The sequence below is a fragment of the Leucopleurus acutus genome (genome assembly GCF_964270905.1).
Source record: "Leucopleurus acutus genome assembly, chromosome: 6".
Taxonomy (NCBI): Eukaryota; Metazoa; Chordata; class Mammalia; order Artiodactyla; family Delphinidae; genus Leucopleurus; species Leucopleurus acutus.
Genome location: NC_139149.1, coordinates 81,064,426 through 81,086,965, shown reverse-complemented (window position 1 = coordinate 81,086,965; position 22,540 = coordinate 81,064,426). Strand labels below are relative to the sequence as shown.

The following is a 22,540-nucleotide window of genomic DNA, read 5'->3' as shown; positions in this document are numbered from 1 at the left end:
GCGGGGGCGGGCGTGGGCGGGCGCCGAGGGCCGCGGGCTGCGAGGCGCGGCCGCGGGCGGCAGGAGGCAGCGTCGGCCCAGGCGTCGAGGCGGCGAGCGAGGCAGCGCGCGGTGATGTCAGTGGCGGCCCGGCTGGCAGCAGCCGGTACTTCCTGTATAAAGGCGGGCGGGCTCGGCTGCAAACCCTACTAGCCAGTGTCAGCCTCTCGGCGGGAGGAGGAGGAGGCGGCAGAGGAGGAGCAGGGGGAGGGCTGTCAAATTCGGGAGCCAGATTTTTTTTCCTTTCCCCTGGCAGTCCCTTCCGCTTCCCCGGCTCCTGGCGTGACATCTGCGGGCCGGGGACCTGTATGTGTGTGCGCGCCAAGGAGCAGAAGAATGGCAGTGCTCAAACTCACCGACCAGGTAGGGGCGGCGGCGCCGGCGCGCGGGGCGGCGCGGAGCCGCGGCGGGGGGATGGGGGCGCGGCGCGGAGCGTGCCAGCGAGCTGTTTACTCGCGGCGAAGGGGAGGAGTGTGTGCGGCCGCCGGCTGCTCCGAAAGCCGGCGGCTGCAGCTCTGCTCCCCGGCTAGGTCCCCGCCCTGGGCCGTCGGAACTGCGCGCACGGCTCGGCGGCCGGGGCGCCCCGGGGGCTGGGGAAGGGGCGGCGGGGCTCCCGCTGGCGTGCGGAGGTGCGCGGGAGTGCGTTGTCCGAGGGCCCGGGCTGGGCAGGGGGAGGGGAGGCTCGAGGTGCTCCTCCGGCTCCTGTGGCGCTGCGCAGCGTGGGCTCCGCCAGCCCCGGTGGGCCGAGGGGAGGCTGGTCCGCGCCGCCGGGAGGAGGACCGTGGATGGAGAGGGAGAAGGGATGGCAGCCTGGGACAAGCCAAGAGACCCCTCAGCCAAGCCGGAGACTGGCCCATACCGCGGCTCTCGTGTGGTCGGGCTGTCTTTACCCTCTTGACATGACATCCTGACTTCCTCTTTAGTAGCCCAGAGGCTGTGTGTGCGTGGTGCGCGACGGGGGCCCTTGGCGCGGCTCTCCCAAGAGGAGTGAAGTCCGGCCCGGGGCTTCACTCACAGACTGTGGGCTACCGCACAGGGTAGCTCTGGAGTCCTTTGCTCGGAAAGGTGGGGCTATTTGCTGGCTCGGTTGACAGTCCTCACTTCAGGTCTGTGGAATGGAAACACCCTACCTTTGCGGACTCCGCTGCTCTGAGGGCATTGACACTCACAGGCGCCCAACCAAGTTGCATGACAAAACTCTGCAGCTCGTCCTACGAAAAAAGGAAACAGCTTGCTTTTTTTTCTTCTGCCATTTATTCATGGATAGTGAAATGAACATTGTTTTGCGGTCCTGGTAGGCGGCAAGGCAGTCTTGACTTTGACACACACGGTCAAACATGCCAGTCCTTGGTGTTAAACATCTCATACTTATCCAGTGGGTTGCGCCTCGTGCCTCGCTGTCCTCAGGATCGAGCCAGAACTTCCTGCGACTTAAATGCAGTCAGTCACCACGATAATTTTTCTCCTGCCTTTAGAGTCAAAGTTTTGCTTTGCTTTCCATAAGTATTTTCAGGCTTTTAAAATTTTCTTTTCTGTGTGGGGGAGGGATCACTGAATTAAAATTCACGTTATCGTTAAATTTAGCAGGGGAAGCAGCAGCTGGTAATCGTGATGAATCTACTTGTTCCCATTCGTTCCAGAGCATTGAAGAGTGCTTGTAAGTTGATACTAGTTTAGGCTTCCCCTCAACCTTTTGGTCACATACTTAACAACTGTTAGACATTTGGTTGTTTTAAATCTTCCAAGTTTAGTCTGCCTTGGTCTTGTTATCTTTGCCAGTGCAAGTTACTATATTTCTCTGTTAATGCCTAAATCTTCATCTTCAGAGTACAAAAAATGCTTCTAATAGGCGTTGTCATTTTCACATACACAGAGGAATTTCACATAGAATTTTAGAGCTGGAAGGAATGCCAAAGATGATCTTCACCCAGATCCTTGATTTTTTAAATGAAGAAACTGAGGTATAGAGAAGGGAAGCATGTCTTCCTCAAGGACCCAGCTGTTGACTTGTAGGGTAGAGATGCACTCCTGGCTCCTGCCTTCCAGGTTCCTGTGCTTTCTTCTAGGGGTTAAGACACCTCCCTCCATCTTGTCATTGGATGTGTTGAAAAGCTGACAAGAAGGCATCCTCTCCTCAATCAGATCAACACTAGTGAAAAGTGTACTTGGTCTTAGAAAGAAAGGAAGTTATTCTCCAGGACTTATCACAGTAGGACTTTCAAAGATAGTTTCTCTTTTAAAGTGTTTCTGAATACATCCCAACCCTTCCCCCCAACAAACTAGTATTACTGTGGGGGGAAAGAAGTTGCATGACCTTCATTTGGTTCCATTTACTGATGCATAAAGGGAAACTAAGGAGTTCTAAGATTCAAGAGCATCTAAAAATTGCCAGCCTATCTTGGGGCAAAACCGGAGGGAGGTTGGGTGAGGAGGTAGACTGGGTGCCATGGAGTGGTGAACAGTGATGGTTTCTGCGAGGCTTTAGGTCCAGGAAGTGTGTGGTCTTTCTTGCCTTAGATGGTCTTACCTTTCAGTTTGAAACTAAATTCTTAGAAGCTGGTTCTTAACCTCACCAGAGGCTTCAAAACACTTTGCTTAAACTCCAGTTGCAGGAGCTTTGCTTCACTATTGTGGGTAGGGAGCCACCTGCTTTGAATCTGGGCCTTAGAGTTTGTAGAAGAGTGCCTGGGTCTCCACTCAGCTGTTTGTAAAGCAGTCACTTGTTAATTGCCTCTCATCTGTTTAACACCCTATTTGCAAGGTGGATCTTATTTTTGCCAGGGTTCTTGGATTTTTAGTTTGAGGACACATTCTTGCTGTTGATAACCTGAATCACTAGTTGTTTGTTTTATTATTTTGGTTTTGTTTGTTTTTTTGAGTTTTATTTTGTTATTTTTTAAAGTGAGGTAACATTGATTTGTAACATCACATAAGTCTCGTGTACATGAAAGCAGGTGACGTTTCCGGTCCCGCTGAAGCTGGGTGCGGGAGCTTGCTGGCAATGATGGTCAACACCTCAACAGTCAGTCCTGTGCTGACATCTCCATCATGCAAGAGGAGGAAAATGCCTTTTCCTAACTCTGTTTTGGGAGAGTAGAAAGAAAGGGGGAAGGGAGAGGCAAGTGTGGTGGTTTTTTTTTTTTTTCTTTTTTACTATGAAAAGGAACTGGGAGCTGTTGCTGCAAACAAACTTCGCATTGAGTACTTCTGCATTTTAACTGTCTCTTCTGTTTTCCCCTTCACAAAACACACATCAATTTTCTTGCAGCGTTAGGGGGACCAGTCTTCCTGGTTTGCCAAGGACTGAGGGGTTTTCGAGGATGTGGGACTTTTGGTGCTAAAACCAGGACATTCTAGGCAAATCAGGTCAAGTTGATCACCCTATACAGCGCAGCACACACTCACCTATGTAATTAACATTAATAATGTAATTATTTCCTCATAGATAGACGTTGGGAGGTTTATTTATATCTTTGGTAAAGTGAGGTAATTTTAAGTTTGGGAAAGAAAATTTCATTGCATCCAAATGTAATACATTTTGTTTCAAGATAGACGTGAAATTCTTTGCAATTTTATTTGATATTGAACTTTGCAGGGCTACGGGGGGTGTTCTTTATGTCATGTAGTGAAGGCACTGCAGTGATTTTAAGAGTGTGGTCATATCTTTAGCCTGGGCCCCCCAGAAAAGTTTTTCAAAGTTCTGAAGCAGAATGGTAAGTGCTATTGGACCTTTGAAATATTCACTCTTCTTCCTGAATTTGCTAGTGACAGCGGAATGCCATCTCCATCTCGAGGGCTGCCTGTAGACAAACTCTTTCTGCAGGGGGCCCTTTTTGGAGCTTCCTGCCTGGAGGCCTTTTGGTTTGGTGTCCTCTTGCCAAGTCCTGTAGCTCACACTTGAGTCACCCACCTCCTTGCCAAAGGCAGTGGCTGGCAGCCGTGGCAGTGGCAAGAAACTAGAAATCCTGTAACTTTGAAAGAAGCATTTCTAGCCCGTAGTGTGGGGTCTTGGGACACGTTACATATTTTACTGGGCTGCCCTTGTCCTTCCGGGGCTCCTGGCAGCACTGGGCTTACAGCAAACTCTGTGTCCAGTTCTGACTTCAGCAGAGAAGAAGGGAAAATAAAGGCTTTATTCTGCGGACCCTTCTCTAGTTGTCTTGGGATGCAGTCACGTGGTTTGGGGAGGGCACTTGAGGACTGGTGTTTCATGGCAGAGACCTAATAATGGCTTACATTATTGTGATCTTATTGTATGCTGGGCCCTTGCCATGAATCGTCTGTCTTACTCCTCACAGCCATGCTAGGAGGTAGGTGGTTGTGTGATTCTTACTTTACAGATGAGAAAACAGGAATAAAGAGGCTAATTGACTTGTTGAAGGTCACACACCCAGTAAGTGATGGAGTGCAGTGTCCTACCCTGGCAGTCTGATTGCACAGGTGGGACTCTGACCACAAAGCTATACTTACGATAGTTGAAAGGGCAGTGCACCGTAGGACTCACAGATGCCTGTTCTTGTTTACCGGGAAGGCTCCGGGTGAGCCACACTCCCACATTCCTCCAGGCTCGGGGGCCAGAACCAGGTCTGGCAGAGTCAGGAGCTGATCTGAGGCCTCTGCTCCCGCCACACTGGGGCCTGGCTTATCCCATTTGCCTTTCACCTCCCTACCCTGGAGAATGATGTGTTGGTCGGTAGCTTGGTGATTTTTTTCTTGGTCATTAACAAATAAACTGTGGTCATTGTAGAAAAATCGGAAAGCTAGATAAGCATAAACAGTTAAAACCCTCTGAAGTCTCTGTCCTCGGAGAGAGCTACTCTTGGCAGCTTGATATATCTCCTTCTAGCTTCTGTCTAGGTAGCCAGGTAAGAATTTTAAACATCCCACATGATGATATTGGTATCTTTCTCTTGAGCCTCAACGTGATACCTATGATGTCTAGACCAATGGGTTTTCCAAGTAAACAGAATTAATGCCTCTCAGTTAACAACTGGCTGCTTTAGTGTAAATCCAGCAGTGGTACACAAGGTCTAGCCTGGGATTGATTGAAAATTTTTTTTTAAGGTTTCAACTTTTACTTCTTCTTTTCTTCTAGACAGAGAGTAAATATAAACTCAGAAAGGCACACTTGTTTGTGCAGAAATAGGCCTGAAACATTCTTTTTTGTGTGTGTGTGTGTGTTATGCGGGCCTCTCACTGTTGTGGCCTCTCCCGTTGCGGAGCACAGGCTCTGGACGCGCAGGCTCAGCCGCCATGGCTCACGGGCCCAGCCGCTCTGCGGCATGTGGGATCCTCCCGGGCCGGGGCACGAACCCATGTCCCCTGCATCGGCAGGTGGACTCTCAACCACTGCGCCACTAGGGAAGCCCAGCCTGAAACATTCTTTAAAAAGATTTCTATTTCAACAATATAATGTGAATTAAAAAAAAATTTTTATTGGAGTATAGTTGATTTACAGTGTTGTGTTACAAGCAATTATTTATTTAAATTTACTTTTGGCTGCATTGGGTCTTTGTTGAGCGCGGGCTTTCTCTAGTTGCGGCGAGCGGGGGCTACTCTTCGTTGCAGTGTGCAGGCTTCTCATTGCGGTGGCTTCTCTTTGTTGCAGTAACACGGGCTCTAGGTGTGTGGGCTTCAGTAGTTGTGGCACTCGGGCTCAGCAGTTGTGGCACTCAGGCTCAGCAGTTGTGGCTCGCGGGCTCTAGAGCACAGACTCAGTAGTTGTGGTGCACAGGCTTAGTTGCTCTGTGGCATGTGGGATCTTCCCAGACCAGGGCTCGAACCTGTGTCCCCTGCATTGGCAGGCGGATTCTTAACCACTACGCCACCAGGGAAGTCCAATGTGAATTTTTATAGGCGAAACTATAACATGAAATTTAAAAATAGGCAGGGGCTACAGAGATCTTATAATCCTGTGGTTTCCAAAATTGCATAAGCTATGGCTCTCCTTTTTGTTTTTTTCCCAAGGAAAATTCCATATTAAAGCTCAATATATAAAAGAGGTTGATGAGAGTAGTGGTCCCTGAGGCCCTTTAAAAGATTATTTGGGTTTAGTATTATTTGAAAGTGTTTTGCAAAACTACTGGTGACTGGGTCAGTGGTTCTTTTCCTGACACACTGTGTACTCAGAAAACAAATAAACATTTATAAGTGTTTGTAGATGATTAGGAGTTACATAGAATTTGGATGACCATATCATGTTAATCCAAACTGGGACACCTTTGAGGATGATAGGGGGTACCATTAAATATCACACTGAGGAAACAGGTGTGAGTCAGGGCTGTCCCAGGTAAACCTGGACACAAGGTCACACCACATAAACTATGTTTGCTCACTTCAGTATTGAAGTGACAGTAATAGTGAACTAGTTTGGCTAGTAGACTAGTCACTGTCTTTCCAGTCAGATTTACACAGGAGCTGGTATGATAAAGACTGTTTTATAACCTTATGCAAGGCCCGAGTTGGAAATTGGCTTCTTTCTCACACATCAGCTCTGACCAGTTGGTCAGGGGTTGCAGGAGCAATATGTCAGGAGCACTGTGGCTCTTGCAGCCAGAGATGGGGGAAAATGTGATGATTGGTAATCCGTGTTTGCTGTGGGTATAAGATAAAGGAGAGGTAGCATATATTATGCCTTAGCCAACCCTTGGCCAGTCAGATTACCCTCTGTGGGCCTCAGGCTCCTCTTTGTAAAATGAAGAGGTTGGACTGGGCGCCTTTCCAGTGCCTGGGCTCCACTCTCTCCCTCTGTGACCCACCCCTGCATGGGTGTAGTGGCTGAGAAGGGTGTGTTTGCAGATGAGCTCTAACTGAGCTCCCCAGGTAACGAAGTCAAACAGTTAATTTCTGGCTCCAGAAAAGAGTTTTAACCGACGTCAGTAATTCAGGAACTGATTCCTGCCCTGTCCCCCGCTTTCATTTTATAGATAACCCAAGATTACCTAAAATTCTTCATTTTATAGATTATCCATTTTATTGATTATTCCTTTACTACCCTTTTGCCAACATCATCTTCGCCCTCTGCTCTGCCGTTGGAAAGTTAGTAGAGCAGGTATTTTCTCTTATCAGTGTTGATGCTTCTGAAAGAGTTGGTCGCCCAAGAGGTTGAAATGAATGATTCATGACTCTAATTTTTTATGATGATATTCATAACTTCTAAGGATCCTTTCACTTGTCTCTCCTTTTGAAAACTGAAAATTTGTCTAGTACCCTATTAATTGGGCCAAGCAAAGAAAAGAAGCATGTAATCCATCTTTGGGCCATTTCAGGCTTTACTAAGCCAATGTTTGCTTGTATTTCTTGGTTTTCATTTGTCTCTTATCCCCTCGAACACACCCTCATGAGTCATAAGCACCGCCATGTAACTTTCTAAGGTATCTTCAATGCCAAGAGGCCATTTTGCCCCAAGGGAGCCCCCCCACCCCGACCCCAACCAGCTCCTAAAATTAGAGGTGTGCAGAAACATCTGAGGCCTAGACACGCAACATTTAATCACAGTTCTAACCTGTTTCTAAAGATTTCCATGTTAAATTGCTTTAGTTTTGCTTTCACTTATTTTTAAAATAACACTTGATTGGGAATCCGAAGATCCGGATTCTACTCATGGTTCTTTTTCTAATAGTTGTGTTGCTTTGGGCAGGTCCTGGCCTTAGTTTCTTTGTGAAATGGGAGTGGGTGGGTGGAGAGTCCTCTAAATTCTTTCAGCATTCTAACGTTCTAAGAGAGCACCCCAGGTATTTCAATGTCAACCTCTTCTCAACTCTTGGAATCTGGTTTCAAAAAGTATCTGCCTTCCATGAACTTCTGATTTTCCCTCCAGCACCCACAGTTCTGCTTGAGTCAGGGGTCCTTTCCCCCACAGTTCCATCTTCTAGTGTCTCCAGGAGCTTGGTTTTGGGGACACAGAACCCCTGGGGCTTTTCTCAGTGTGGCCTTTTGAGACTCCCTTGAGCATCTTGCAGGGCAAGGGGAGCAAACTTTCAGACCCCATGTTTGTCTGTTGAGAGCTGTGGTGAGCTGGGGGGCCCTCTGTAGCCTTCCTCAGAGGGGCTGCTTTAGCAAACAGCCTGGGTTCTCTCCTTAATCCTGTTTTATTGAACTCCACAATAATATCTGGGTCTAAGAAGTCTGTTTCCCAACCATTGGCCCCAGATATTGGGTGCAGTTGACCCAAAGACCATCAACTTTCACAAGGAGGGATTTCTTGCATGAGATCAACATGTGTAGATACACTCCGTCTGTGGAGGAAACTTGTTTTGGTATCTAAGACTGGCAGAATGAAGAAGCAGCTAGGAAGTGAGCACAGGACAAGTGTCACAGCAGAAGGGCAGGCAGAAATTCAGGTCAACTGAGACAGGTCAGCCAACCAATTTTTGTTGAACAGTGGCCTCCTGAAGAGGACGGGGGGCACCCCCACTCCAGGGGTGAACAGGATGCCTTATTGACTTTGAGAAAGAATTTTAAAATTCTTAAAAATGTTGTTTGTGTGTACTTTTAATGTATATTATATGCTAGTACTATAAAACCCTCTTAGCTCTACTTTCCGCTTTTGGCCACCTTGGCCAAACCACAACTTAGATGCCTGCAGTGGCCTTCTGACTGGTCCTCCCCATCCAGCCTTGGCCCCCGCACTCTATCCAACATAGCTCTCAGGGTGATGGCTCTCAGATCATGTAGCTGACATCCCACAGTGGTGCCCCGGGCCCTCTCCTCCCAGTCCTGCCACTCACCTGTCCAGCGTGTCTCTTCCAGTCTCTCCCTGGCTCCTTGGCTCCAGCACAGCGGCCTCCTCACTATTCAGTGGATGTGCCAGGTGCGCTCCTGCCTCACGCCCTGAGCCTCCTGCTTCCTGTGAAGCTCTTCCCCAGGTATCTGCATGGTCCACCCTCACCTCTCTCAGATCTTTGCTTGAATATTACCCTCTTGGTGAATTCTTTTCTGGCTGCTCCAGTTAAAATGCCCACTCCACACACTTCTTGCCACTGTTTCTTTCTTTTCTCCATGGTACATATCCTTTATACCATATGTTATATATATATATATATATATATATATATATATATATATATAATATACATATTTTTTAAATAAAAACGTGTAGGAGAGCCACAAGTAACAGGGCAAAGATATATATTTCTTTCATTTCCTTCTGTATCTTCAGCACTTAGAGCACTGTAAGGCACATAGTGAATGCTCAGTAAATATTTGTTAAGTGAATGAAATAAATATGTATGTATGTGTATATATTTGTATGTGTTCAAATGTTTTTACTTATGAGGTACTCAAAGAAAAAATTTGGAAAAACTTCCGTACACAGAGTTTCTATCTGTACACTGGGATATTGAGTTTCCATTCAAACAAAATTCGGAGTAAATTTTTGGCCCCATCAGAAGATAAAAGATCACTTTTGGTCTTTTTTTTTTTTTTTTTCCGGTTGTTTCCTCTCTTTTTAAATTGGGATGAAGATGGGTTAACACTGTATTTAGTTCTGAGCAAGTTCCATTTCTTTACAGGGGAAGTATCAGGGTGACACTAGGAGAAGGGACCCTAAATATGTTGGGAAGGGACACTCACACCCATGGCAAAGTGGATCTTCTATGCATTCAAGCAATCGAGGAGTGTTTAATGAACTCCATCTCCATGGCAGTGACTCAGCTGCAGTCCTCTACTCCCCCTTTCCACAAAGCATAAGAACAGGTAAGACTAGGTACAATACAATAGAGACCAGACAGAGAATTGGTAATAAGGAGACAAGATAATACTCACGCTTTATGTGATTTGATCCTAACAACATATCTGTGAAGGAGTGGCTATTATTCTGTTTTACAGATGATGAAATTGAGAACTGAGAGATTAAGTAATTATTCAGGGTCACATGACTCTGGGGTTCACATCTGGGCAAGCTTGACTCCAAGGTGCACATTCTTAGCCACTGTGCTTCTGGCCTCCTGACATAGGTGTAGCATCACAAGAGACCCTTTTCCCTGTGGAGGTCATGGTCTTGTTAGAGATGACTGTGAATGCCTTGTATGTGGAAGGCCCACCTCAAATCTTTCTTGAATACATGTGGTATATGAAACAGCTCTCAAACCAGCCATAGCGCAGGTTTAGACTGTATTTTGGGGTACTGATTAGGGACTACAGGAGTTCAGAGATGGGCAGAGTTATTAAGAAAGGCTTCAGGGAGCTGGAGGGAGCCCAACTGGTCGTTGAGGAAAGGAATGATTTAGGCAGCAGATGGGAGTGGAAGGTATCCCAGATGAGTGACGTGCCATGTACCTGTCGGGGTAACCTGAGGACTGTGAATTTACTGAAGCATAGGGTTCATGCTAGGAAGGCAGAAGAGCAAAAGGAAGAAATAGTTAACATGCAAACTTGGTAGGAGAGGTGTTTGTATATTAACAAATCTTTCTCACTTGAGTTCTTCTGATAGGTACTACGTGTCCTCTCCTGGAGACCTAAATTAATGAGTTTGTATCTGGACAGAACTCATTATTCCCATCTGTTGCTTAGGCATGAACTTTTAAAAACTAACATGTAACCCACCTTGTTCCAAAAAGTACTAAAGCATAAGGTAAGGTGTTACCTATGGGTTCTTCTGTCTCCATGACACCCTCTGCTTGAATAGAATGTTGCATATATTACTTGCATGGCAAACATTTTGTGGACAAACATGTATCCTGGAGTAGCATGGACTTCATTGAAAGAGGCTGGGTGGTCATCATGCTGCAGGACATTGGTGGAAAAATGTAGTAGGTCTAGAGATGGCCTGTTTTTAACCTAACACATTTTTTAAATTAAAAAAAAGATTACTTAAAAAATAGAGACTGTGGGGATTCTACAATAACAAGATCCCATTTCTTTAAAGAAAAATTGCAAGAAAAAAAAAGGTGGAGGGGAAATACGTAGATTAAATGAGAATTAAGACTAATTGGATTCTGATGCAAACACACTTAAAAAACACGCTTCTGAGAGACAGTTGGAGAAATTTGGGTGCTGACTGGCTGGTGACTTAAAGTATGAATATAGTATTGTGATTATGTTGAAAAAGAGAATCCTTATCTTACAAAACAAGAAAAAGCCCCATGAAACCTTAGCATTTGCCCAGGGCACTGAAATATTTTAGTTGACTCACTCTTTTTTGGAAACTGTTTCTCTTTCTTTTTACTTCTTCCTGCTCCTTTTGTTCTCCTCCAAGCCCTTCACTCTCACTTGATAGAATATCTTCAATAGAGTTTTTAGAGTCCTTTCTGATTGATTGTCAGAAAAGCACACAATTCTGCTAGTTCTGTTGCCTAAAGAAATACGCTTCTGAATTAGTTGTGAGGTTCACCCGCCTGTTGACTTAGTCTAAGCGGCACTCATGACTCCAGTCAGATATTTGAGTGTCTGCCTTAAAAATCACATCTTGTGTGTGTAAGGAAGACCTGGATTTGGCTGTCCTTGTGAAATATTTCAGGGTGAGGTTTTTCCAGGGGAATTCAGATATTAGAGTTGCCAAGAAGTCATTTTGTTATATTAACTTTTTAACCCTGTTTCTATCTAACCCGGCTAGTTTTTAAAAACAGCAAGCAGTTATAAGGTCTCAATTTTAATGACCCTGCCTCCTCCCCTCTCTTGTTACCTGAACAGGAAGTGGGTGTTGGTCGTTGTCCCAGGGATTTCAGTGTTGCTTTACGCATGCTGAAATATCTTCGTTTATTCCTACAAGTGTGAAAATCTTTCCATATCCTTCTTAATGGAGTCCAGATTTCAGACTAGACTGTAAGCTTGAGAATTGGCCAACTGCAGCTTGAGTAAATGATAGTGTCATGAGTTATTTAGAAGCCAAGTGAATAGGGTTTTAGGTGCCTTGAGCCTCAGTACAATTATGTCTTGGGGCCTCTGAGGCGAGTGTAACGTTTAGTTGCTAATGCTCCATTTCTTAGCAGCCAAGAAGGAACAATCTTGTTTTGAGAAGCTCTGCTCTTTAGCAAAGAGTCTTATGTCAGGGTGCTAGGGTACTCTATTACTGTGTTCGTAATGTTTTAAAATATTGTGGCATCTCAACAATAAATGCTGGAGAGGGTGTGGAGAAAAGGGAACACTCTTGCACTGCTGGTGGGAATGTGAATTGGTACAGCCACTATGGAGAACAGTATGGAAGTTCCTTAAAAAACTACAAATAGAACTACCATAGGACCCAGCAATCCCCCTACTGGGCATATACCCTGAGAAAACCATAATTCAAAAAGAGTCATGTACCAAAATGTTCAGCGCAGCTCTATTTACAATAGCCCGGAGATGGAAACAACCTAAATGCCCATCATCGGATGAATGGATAAAGAAGATGTGGCACATATATACAATGGAATATTACTCAGCCATAAAAAGAAACGAAATTGAGATATTTGTAATGAGGTGGATATACCTGGAGTCTGTCATACAGAGTGAAGTGAGTCAGAAAGAGAAAGACAAATACCGTATGCTAACACATATATATGGAATTTAAGAAAAAAAAATGTCATGAAGAACCTAGGGGTAAGACAGGAATAAAGACACAGACCTACTAGAGAACAGACTTGAAGATATGGGGAGGGGAAAGGGTGAGCTGTGACAAAGCGAGAGAGAGGCATGGACATATATACACTGCCAAACGTAAGGTAGATAGCTAGTGGGAAGCAGCCGCATAGCACAGGGAGATCAGCTCGGTGCTTTGTGACCGCCTGGAGGGGTGGGATAGGGAGGGTGTGAGGGAGGGAGACTCAAGAGGGAAGAGATATAGGAACATATGTATATGTATAACTGATTCACTTTGTTATAAAGCAGAAACTAACACACCACTGTAAAGCAATTATACCCCAATAAAGATGTTAAAAATAATAATAATAAAAAAAATATTGTGGCATCTCAATGAACAGTTTCCAAAAATATTACGTGGGAGTGGCATAGTTAAGAGAACACTGAATTGATGTCTGGAGATCTAGGCTATAAGCACATCTCTTCTCCTAACTAGCTGTGTCATTCTTCCTGTGACATAACTTTTCTCGATTATAGAATGGGTATAATAATACTTGCTTGATGTGAAAGTTGTGATAATCAAGTGGGAAGAGTCTTTGTCCAGCAAGTGGCTCATGGTAGGAACTCAATAAATAATCTTTGAATCTCTAGTTGGTTCCTCATTTGTCTAATTAAAGAGACTAGCTCTCTAGGATTAATTTCAGCTCTATAAGAATATGATTTTAGGGCTTCCCTAGTGGCGCAGTGGTTGAGAGTCCGCCTGCCGATGCAGGGGACATGGGTTCGTGCTCCGGTCCGGGAAGATCCCACGTGCCGCGGAGCGGCTGGGCCCGTGAGCCATGGCCGCTGAACCTGTGCTCCCGGAGCCTGTGCTCCGCAACGGGAGAGGCCACAACAGTGAGAGACCCGCGTACCGCAAAAAAAAAAAAAAAAAAAAAATATGATTTTAGGTATGTTTTGTTTTAAGTTTATGCCCATTTGTCTGGTCTTCCTTCTCTCTAACTTAAACAGCATTGGTAGAGAGTGTGTGTTTGTTTTATTTTTGTGTGAAGTTTCCATCGGTAGGTTTGAATTGTAGCATTTTGGTCCCCCTACAACTTTAGGAGGTGTATTTTTCTTTCATTTTATTTTAAACAAATCGATTGACTTAGTTTATTTGACTGAAGAATCTTATGTTTAGATAGGAGAATAACTGTGCGTTTAAAAAATTCGGAGGCATTTGCAGTCATTCTTGATTTAAGTTGTCAAAAAGAACTGAAAATTACTTACGAGAACGCCATTTCCTCTTCGCAGAAGTATATAATGGTGTCTTTTTGAGGAAGTAAGAACAAAATAGTTGATAGAGCAATCTCGATAAAAAAAAAAATCATGGTGTAATTTCTGAAAAACATCAGTGTAAAACTTCAAGCCTTGAATGAATACATAACAGGATAGGAAACCCTAAATTTCTCTGAAAAAAAATGTGGTTAAAAAAAGTCAGATGACAGATCCTGTGTAAAAAGTCACTTTAGAGTCCTTTTTTTCTTAAAACTGCGGAATGCTATTTAGGAGAGGAGCTAAGTTAAACATCACTGGATACATGTGTGTATATTAATTTTAAAGTGTATTTCAGTTTGAGTTTATACCCAGTGAAGGTGTAGGGCAAAATAAAAAGGGTCACGGGAAAATGAAAATAAGAATTGGTACCAAAAAAAAAAGAAAAAGAGTAGATTAAAGAAAGAAAAATAGGAGAGAAACATATTTTAAAAAAAGAAGGAAGGAAGTAGGAATGGGAGGGAGGCTGAGCATGTTGCTTTCTGAGGTGAATGTTGGAGATGCTGTTGGACATAGCTTGAGGTGGTCGTCCCTGCTCTCTCTGTTCTTTGAAATAATTTTTAACATCGATCTCTGCTCTTCAGCCACCTTGACCCTTATTTCTTGGAGTTCTAGAATCAGAGTAACCAAAGTGGAGGTTGTTACTTAGGCTGCAGAAGAAATGAGCAGAGCTATGTACCCAGAAGAGTGGAAAGAATCAGGCTGATGGGTATCTGGCTCATCCTTTGGGTCCTTGCTGCTGATACAGAGCCCTCAGAATCGGTGCAGTGGCCGGCAGATGATAAGTTGTTTTACATAGTGGGCAGGCAGGTACTGAAGGCTCCTATGACTGGTGACTAGTTTCCTGTGACGTCTCTGGTGTTAAGCACCCAGGGCCCGTCCGTGTGAATTGAACTCAAGGACGTTTCTTCATCACTGCCATACCTTTTCAATGATCCTTCCCAGAGATCTAATTCTCAACTCCATTTCTCCCGTGAATTGGCAGGGAGACCGTGGCAGTCATCACACCTCTCTGGGTCTCAGTTTCCTCTAAGTGATGAGGATGTTGGCTTAGGTGAGCCAGCTGCCACTCTACTCTTCTATGACTTTGACCCAGAGGCTGGCAGACCACTCACTGTGCACAGGTCAGATCCAGCCTGCCGCCTGTTTACATGGCCTGTGAGCCAAGAATAGTTTTTACATTTTTAAATGGTTGAAAGAGATCAAAAGAATAATATTTTGACACATAAAAATTATATGACATTCAAATTTCAGTGTCCATAAATAAAACAGAACACGGCCTCCCTCATTTGTTTATGTACTGTCTGTGGCTGCTTTCAGGCCCTGAGAGCGGAGAGGAGTCCTTGTGACAGAACCTGTATGGCCCGCGACGTTGAAAATATTTACTATCTGGCTTTTTGCAGAAAGTGTACCATCCCCTGCTCTAACCTGAGCACACACTTGGGACCGTACTCTTCAGAAATTGAGTGCTGCCTTCTTACAGCCGTAGTATTACCTAAACTGAACTTTGATCTAGACTTAATTAGATTAAGATGGGAGAGTCTTGCCTTTATTATTTTCTCCAGGAGAAAGTAGAAGCTTAGTTAGCTTTCTTGGTATGCTTTTAATTAAAAAAAAAATCCTCTTTAAAACAATATTTTGTTTGTACTCAGACTTTTTTTTTCTCCCTCTAGGAATCACTGTAGAAAAGGAAGCCATAAGTTTATATTTTAAATCATTTGCCTTGTAAACTGGATTTTTAAACTCCAGATGTGGACTCAGAAACAGTTAAAATGTACTTTTGATGCTCTCAAAGAGCTGAGATGGGAGAGGAGAGCTTTACCACTTATATATATATTTTTTTCTTCTTTTTTTTTTTTAACATCTTTACTGGAGTATAATTGCTTTACAATGGTGTGTTAGTTTCTGGTTTATAACAAAGTGAATCAGCTATAAATGTACATGTATCCCCATATCTCCTCCCTCTTGCGTCTCCCTCCCTCCCCCTTCCCTACCCCACCCCTCTAGGTGGTCACAAAGCACCGAGCTGATCTCCCTGTGCTATGTTTACTGCTTATATTTGAGAGTGAAACAGAAATCTTAAGATTTTCTATTTCCCACTGTGTGCTGAAAATGCTATTTTTAGTTTCTTTGAGTAGGGACTCCAGATTAATGTGGGGATGAAAATGGTTTTAATTTTTATGGAAAGCCAATTTAAACAATTAAATACATTTAAAAGATACACTTAATTATTATACATGGAAATCATAAAATTAAGAAATAAATATCAATAGTATCTACTTATCTAATGTTTCTCCTTATTCTAGGAAGTTCTCTCTGAAGCTAAGTCTTGTAATTTCTGTGTGAGTTATGAGTTTGGGTGAGTGCGTGCGTGCGTGTGCGTGCGTGTGTGTGTGTGTGTGGGGTTTCCAGTATTCATGTCATTATAACTGTAAAGAGGATTTGCCTCCCACTCTTGAGCTTCCAGAGTCATTTGAGTTATTCTAAAACTCCTCCTAGGCCGGGAGTTCCTTTTGATCTTGGGAGAAGATGGGTACCTTGAAGTGGTTAGTGAGGAGCAGAAGGGCAGTTAATCAACACACGTCATCTTTCTTCTAAAAGTTAGCTTCATTTTTCTCTTCTGAGCCTACAGAGAGAAAGAATTAAGACTGAAGGGACTTGCTGATAAAGATTTGAAAAGAAATTCTTGTAGTGTATAACTTTAGAGAACATTGACAGTGACTTCGTACCTGAAGTACCTGAAGACGTCCAGCATTTTCTGAACAATATTATAAATCCTCTGGGGGAGACAGGAGGCGAACACGAGAATCCCCATTTGTCAGAGGGAGAAACCGAGGCCAGAGGCTCTTCCTGGGCTTGCAGACTCTCAGTCGGGTTAGAGCTCTTGTTTTTCCTCTGGCTCAGTCTGAGGTGCATTTCGTTTGCCTGTCCTGTTCTTAAACAGCACTTGTAAAAACATGTGTTGTTTCTACAGTTATATTTAGGATACAGCTTGAAACACTGCATAAACACCCCAGGATAGAATACTGAAGTCTGCTGCCTGGTAATTGTTATGTGGTTCTAGTGTCATGTTGTCTGTGTTATCCAGATTAGAACTGGATCACCCAGTTTTAAGTTGGTCTAGAAGAGGGAGCCCCTTGTGCACAGGGCCGAAAGGATATTGCCTCATGGTTCCCCTTTGGGTTAAGAACCTTGTGATATACAGAAGGCCGTGGAACTTCATCCTTGTTTGAAAACACTCGTAACTGGGAAAAGTGCTGAAATACTAAGGCTTTCCCACGCTCTGACCCCCAGAATACCTCCACAATGTGCTTTGTTTTCTTTTTTCGAATTTCCTGAGAAGTATCTGAAATTGCCATCTGAAGGGAATGTTTGTCACAGAACTGCTTAATCTCTAGATGTGTCTCAATGCAGATGTAGTTAACGCGTACTTTCATTTTCCTTCTTACGTGGACAGGGGCGAGTTTCTTGGTTGAGCCTCTCACTTCTGGTTTCAAGCCATGTTTAGCTCCTTGATTAGTGTGCGGCTTGGGAAGGTGGGCGCTAAGCCGTTCGTTTACTCTTCACTTCGGGGGGTGGGGGGAAAGTGCTTGCACGCCCACTTTTTAGTATGCAGGGCTCTGGTGAACCTGATAGTAAGTTATCAGTAGCTACTAACTGAATGAATGAATGATCCAGTGCCAGTTTCTGCTGCTATGTTTTCTCCTTCCCCACCATCCTTCCCAGTTCCTTAATATTTACTTTCTTTCCTCTTCCTGAAATCATTAAAATGAAGCCAGAAAGGTCAGGACATGATTAATATTTTGTTATATAAATAGCCCTAGTAAAAGGATTGGTGGTGGAAAATATTGTCAAGTTTTTTGGTGGATTTTCTTTCTTGGTTCTCTGTTAAATATGTATAATCAAGAATTGTGTGACTGATAGCTCATTGTGTCATGACACGAGCAGATCTGAATCAGCCTCCCTCACCCCCAGTCAAGGAAATAGCACAGGAGGAAATGTTCAGTTATCATTTTTTTTAATAGTTACAAGATTTTAGATGGGCTTTAACTGAGACAGGTCTTTAAAGACTTGCACAGGGACTTCCCTGGTGGCGCAGTGGTTAAGAATCCGCCTGCCAGTGCAGGGGACACAGGTTCGAGCCCGGGTCTGGGAAGATCCCACATGCCGCGGAGCAACTAAGCCCGTGCGCCACAGCTACTGAGCCTGCGCTCTAGAGCCCGCGAGCCACAGCTACTGAAGCCCGTGCACCTAGAGCCTGTGCTCCGCAACAAGAGAAGCCACCGCAATGAGAAGCCTGCGCCCTTCAACGAAGAGTAGCCCCCACTCACTACAACTAGAGAAAGCCTGCACACAGCAACGAAGACCCAATACAGCCAAAATAAATAAATAAATAAAATAAAATAAAGACTTGCGCAGGAAGTCACTGTTAATGTGGGTGCTTGGTACCAAGCTTATATGGGCCCAAAGGAGGCAGAATATGATTCCCACCATTGATCCTGGGTGGACCAAAGGGAGGGCCAAGCTGGGCTATCTAATGATGCTCACGAACAGCTCTGCAACATTTTTTATCCTCAGCTTTTACCTCTGAAAGATTTTTACAACTATGTATTCCCTTGCACATTTTTTAGGTTTTCATCATAAAGTTAGAAAGATACAAAGGATGTGATTACTGGCATAATGTAAATATTGACTTTTAAAATAAAAATGTTATATCACTGTTTAAAATGTATTGAATGGAATTTAAACACTGTTGTGATTTGATATGTCCCATCATCAAAAATACCTGAGCAAGCAGTTCTTTAATAGAAGGAACTTTTTTATTGTTCTTTTTTCTCCTTGAATTCATACTTTCATTTTACTTCCTCACACAGAATTTTACCCAAGTGTAATATGTCAAAAACCCTGATTATCCAATGATACTTTGCAATAAAAATATGATCCCAAGGTGGTAAGAATTACATAAATTTCTGGATTGAGTTTATCTGTATAATAATTATTAACAATTTGTCAAAACTTAAATATCAATATAGTACAAAGTTCGATACATTATTAACAGAACCTGCAAAGTAAGACACTGTTTGAAATGCCTTTCTTAATCTCTGGATGAGGCTTGCTTTCTTGTTTTAAATTAGTTTGAGTATTTGTGGAGAATGTAACTTACTGCTTGGACGATACAGATGTTCTTTAAAGGAAGTTCTCCTGACCTGTAGTATTTTGAACGTGCCCTTTCTTTGGCACCAGCACGTTTAACACCTTGCGGGCAGTTCCCTTGGTCAGAATCAGAATGGCGGAGAGGTAAGTCTACCTTTTGTCACATGGGAGAAGAAAGCTCCCCAGGAGAGATGTGTGAAAAAAGCAGCAGCAGGTCTCCTGAACCGATGCCTTTTAGGAAGGTGGACGTTTGCAAGCTGAGGCTGTGGATCGTGATTCCCACACACAGCCTGTGTCTGCAAACCCCTCACAAAGGCTTCCTGTGCTCCAGGGGGTGCAGGGCCCCTGCGTGAAGTCACAGCTCTAGAGAGGCAGCCCTAGAAGAGCTGATGTCGTCCTGGGGGGCAACCTGCATTCCTGTGCCCCCCTGGAGTCCCATCAGTGGGCCAGCTGGGTCACCAGGTCACCTCAAGTGTGAATGAGACACATTAGTCAACTCTCATAGGCAATACAGATCTTCTTTGAAAGCTTGTGCTTGCAATTTTGAAACACTAGGCTCATATGTGTTAAAACTTTAACTTTTGAAGGTAAGGTAGAGGGATATGTAATAGGGCTTTAGATAAATTCTCACTTAAAAGATATTTAAAACTAATTCACCCAAATAACATTTCTTTCATGATTTCTGTGTTTCTGAAAGATAATTCTAGTAACTAGATCCTTGATGAAAAGTCGGTTTCATGTGTATGGATGTTTGGACAACTTATCCCTCCGACATGTGAAACTTTATTTGACGCTTGGGAAGCCTTCCTCTCAGATGTGTTGAATCTGGTGTCTGTATAGTACCCCTCCTTATATTCCACTCTGTGCCATAATAATCATGGGATGTTGGCAATGGTGTTTCTCATTAATTTTTTTTTTTTTTTTTTTTTTTTTTTTTTTTTTTTTGCGGTACGCGGGCCTCTCACTGCCGTGGCCTCTCCCCCTGCGGAGCACAGGCTCCGGACGCGCAGGCTCAGCGGCCATGGCTCACGGGCCCAGCCGCTCTGCGGCATGTGGGATCTTCCCGGACCGGGGCACGAACCCGCGTCCCCTGCATTGGCAGGCGGACTCTCAACTACTGTGCCACCAGGGAAGCCCCTCTCATTAAATTTTAAAATTTAATTAGAATTCAGTGTCTTGGAAAGCTCATTTCTTATATTTAAAGACCCAGATCCTGCTCTTATAAATGATTTTTGGCAAACCGGCTGCTTGTGGGAGGACATCTGACAGCTACTTTGGTTTGTTTGTCAGTTTTGGAATGAGCTATCGAATCCCCTGATTCCCGAAGTTGGAAATAGATATTATATCTGGGCAGTTACTTTACCAGAAATGAGGTGAAATAACGAGACATAAAATTAAAAATGATGTATTGTTGTATGTATGTGTCGAATGGCTTCATCTGGCTTTTCTGTGCAGTGTTTCAGCAGCATCAAACATGGTTCTTTAGAGAGAATGCTGATCTCTGATGACTAGTGTTGCTGGTTCCTCTCTCGCTCATCTCTAGGCCAGACAGAAACACATCCTCTCTGCCAGGTATTCTGTGATGTCCCAAGGCAGGCCCGACAGCCCAGCGGCTTTTCCTTTTCTGGCTGCAGGAGGTTTAACTTCTTCCTCAACTATTCTACCCATTTTTTTCAGTTGGAGGATACATACTATTACATTATTTAGGATATTCAGTACTGTTATTTGTTTTTCAAAAAACAGATTTTATTTTTTAGAGCCGTTTTGGGTTCACAGCAGAAATGAGCAAAAAGTACAGAGTTCACTTACACTCCCAGTCCCCTACCTGTACAACCTCACCCACTCTCAACATCTGGAAACAGAGTGGTACATTTGTTACAATCCCCAAACCTGGACTGACACCTCATTATCACCCAAAGTCCATAGTTTACCTTAGGGTTCACTCTCAGTGTTGTGTGTTCTGTGGGTTTTGACGAATATTTAATGACAGGCGTCCACCATTATAGTATCATACAGAGTAGTTTCATTACCCGAAAAATCCTCTGTGCTCTGCCCATTAATCCCTCCTCCCTAACTCCTAGCAACCACTGGTCTTTATATTGTCTCCATAGTTTTGCCTTTTCTGGAATGTCATATAGTTGGATAGATTCTTTTTAAAAAAGAAATAATAGGATAAGAGAATTTGGGAACTTTAAGGAATCTTAGACTGTTTCCATTCGGTGGCCTTTTCATGCTTACCAAAGTTACATATTTTTTAACAGTTCAGATAAAAACCAAATGTTCAGCTTCACAAGCAAAAGCATACTTTACATTGTTTAAAGGCAAGTTAAATATTTCTAGGAGAAGTAAGGAGAAGCGTTAAAAAAAAATCAAGGTGTAGGAAGTAGAAAGAGATTCTTTCCTTAAAAACTCCTTAAAGAATTCTTACACCAACTTTGGTTGCCATTTTGATAGCATTAAGGGAGATCTTTGATTAAATAAAAAGAGATTGCTTTCAGACTGAGAGAACTAGTATTAAATAGAAATATGTTCAGTTTTATTGCAAGGTGGAAATGGACTCTATTGAGGCAAAAGGCGTTTGGAAAGGATAATGTGCTTTAATAGTGTCATGGAGAACTCTTGTAGAGTAGCAAACGACTGTGTTGGCCAGCCAGCTACAATGACCGAATGGAAGAATTCTCTTCCTTGTGCCAAATAATTGGCCAGCTTGCCCCTTTACTCTGTAAATTGGGGTGGTAGTGCTATCAGACTCACCCAGAATTAGCTCTGGGGTTCAGGCATTTAGTGTGGGAGGTGGTATTGTTGAATCACTTCCACTAGTGCCCAGTGATAAAACTGGCAGCCTTGATTTTGTCCAAGAGGTGACCACATCGACGTCTCTTCTTTTCTTTAAGCATCTGATACTGTATTATTGTATTCATTTCGTTAAGCTCTGTACAGGTTCTTTGTCAGCCACAAATGGGGTTTTGTGTTTTCTTTCCTTTTTGTTTTTCTGTAATCTGTTTAACCAGGGTTTATTTTGCAGGAACTTGTGATGGGGGGCATATCTGAGACTAACAAACAGGCCAAGTCTTTAGGACTGTGACACTAGGCTGTTAATAGCTTAAGAGGCTCTTCGTTATGGACGTAAGTCATAAAGTCACAGAAGGATTTAGTTTCTTGAGAAAGTAAAAATCTACTTAGCATGTTTATGAGGAAGGAGTGAGAGTCATTACCTCATTAGAGCCAAGCATTAAAGCTCCAACATCCAACCAGAATATTTCCCATAGTTTGGCAAGTCACTTGAACCCTTGGCTTCCTACACTTTGATCCTGTTTCTCCAGTTGCTCCATCACAGGCAGGCTACTGTGTATGGATCACAACCCAGAAGAGGAGCAGAGGGGAGCTTGATGCCACAGGTAGCATTTTATGGAATCACACATGCTCCATTGACTGACTCTTGGCTTCCATGGTTCCAGATGCATTCCTACAGCAGGAGGATTTGTGGAACTAGTTGATGGACATCTTGCAACTGGAACTCACCAGGGCCTACAGG

The 22,540-nt window shown here is 43.7% G+C and overlaps 1 protein-coding gene across 2 annotated transcripts in view; it reads left to right on the top strand.

Moving 5' to 3' along the window:
• Positions 1-272: 272 nt before the first annotated feature.
• ANKRD44 (ankyrin repeat domain 44) overlaps positions 273-22,540 on the top strand; it is a 321,168-nt gene continuing 298,900 nt past the window's right edge. For both annotated transcript variants that reach the window (XM_082841652.1, XM_082841651.1), the window contains exon 1: positions 273-402. In XM_082841652.1, the coding sequence (XP_082697778.1) occupies positions 376-402 (27 nt within the window). In that variant the 5' untranslated portion in view covers positions 273-375. The remainder of the gene's footprint in view (positions 403-22,540) is intronic.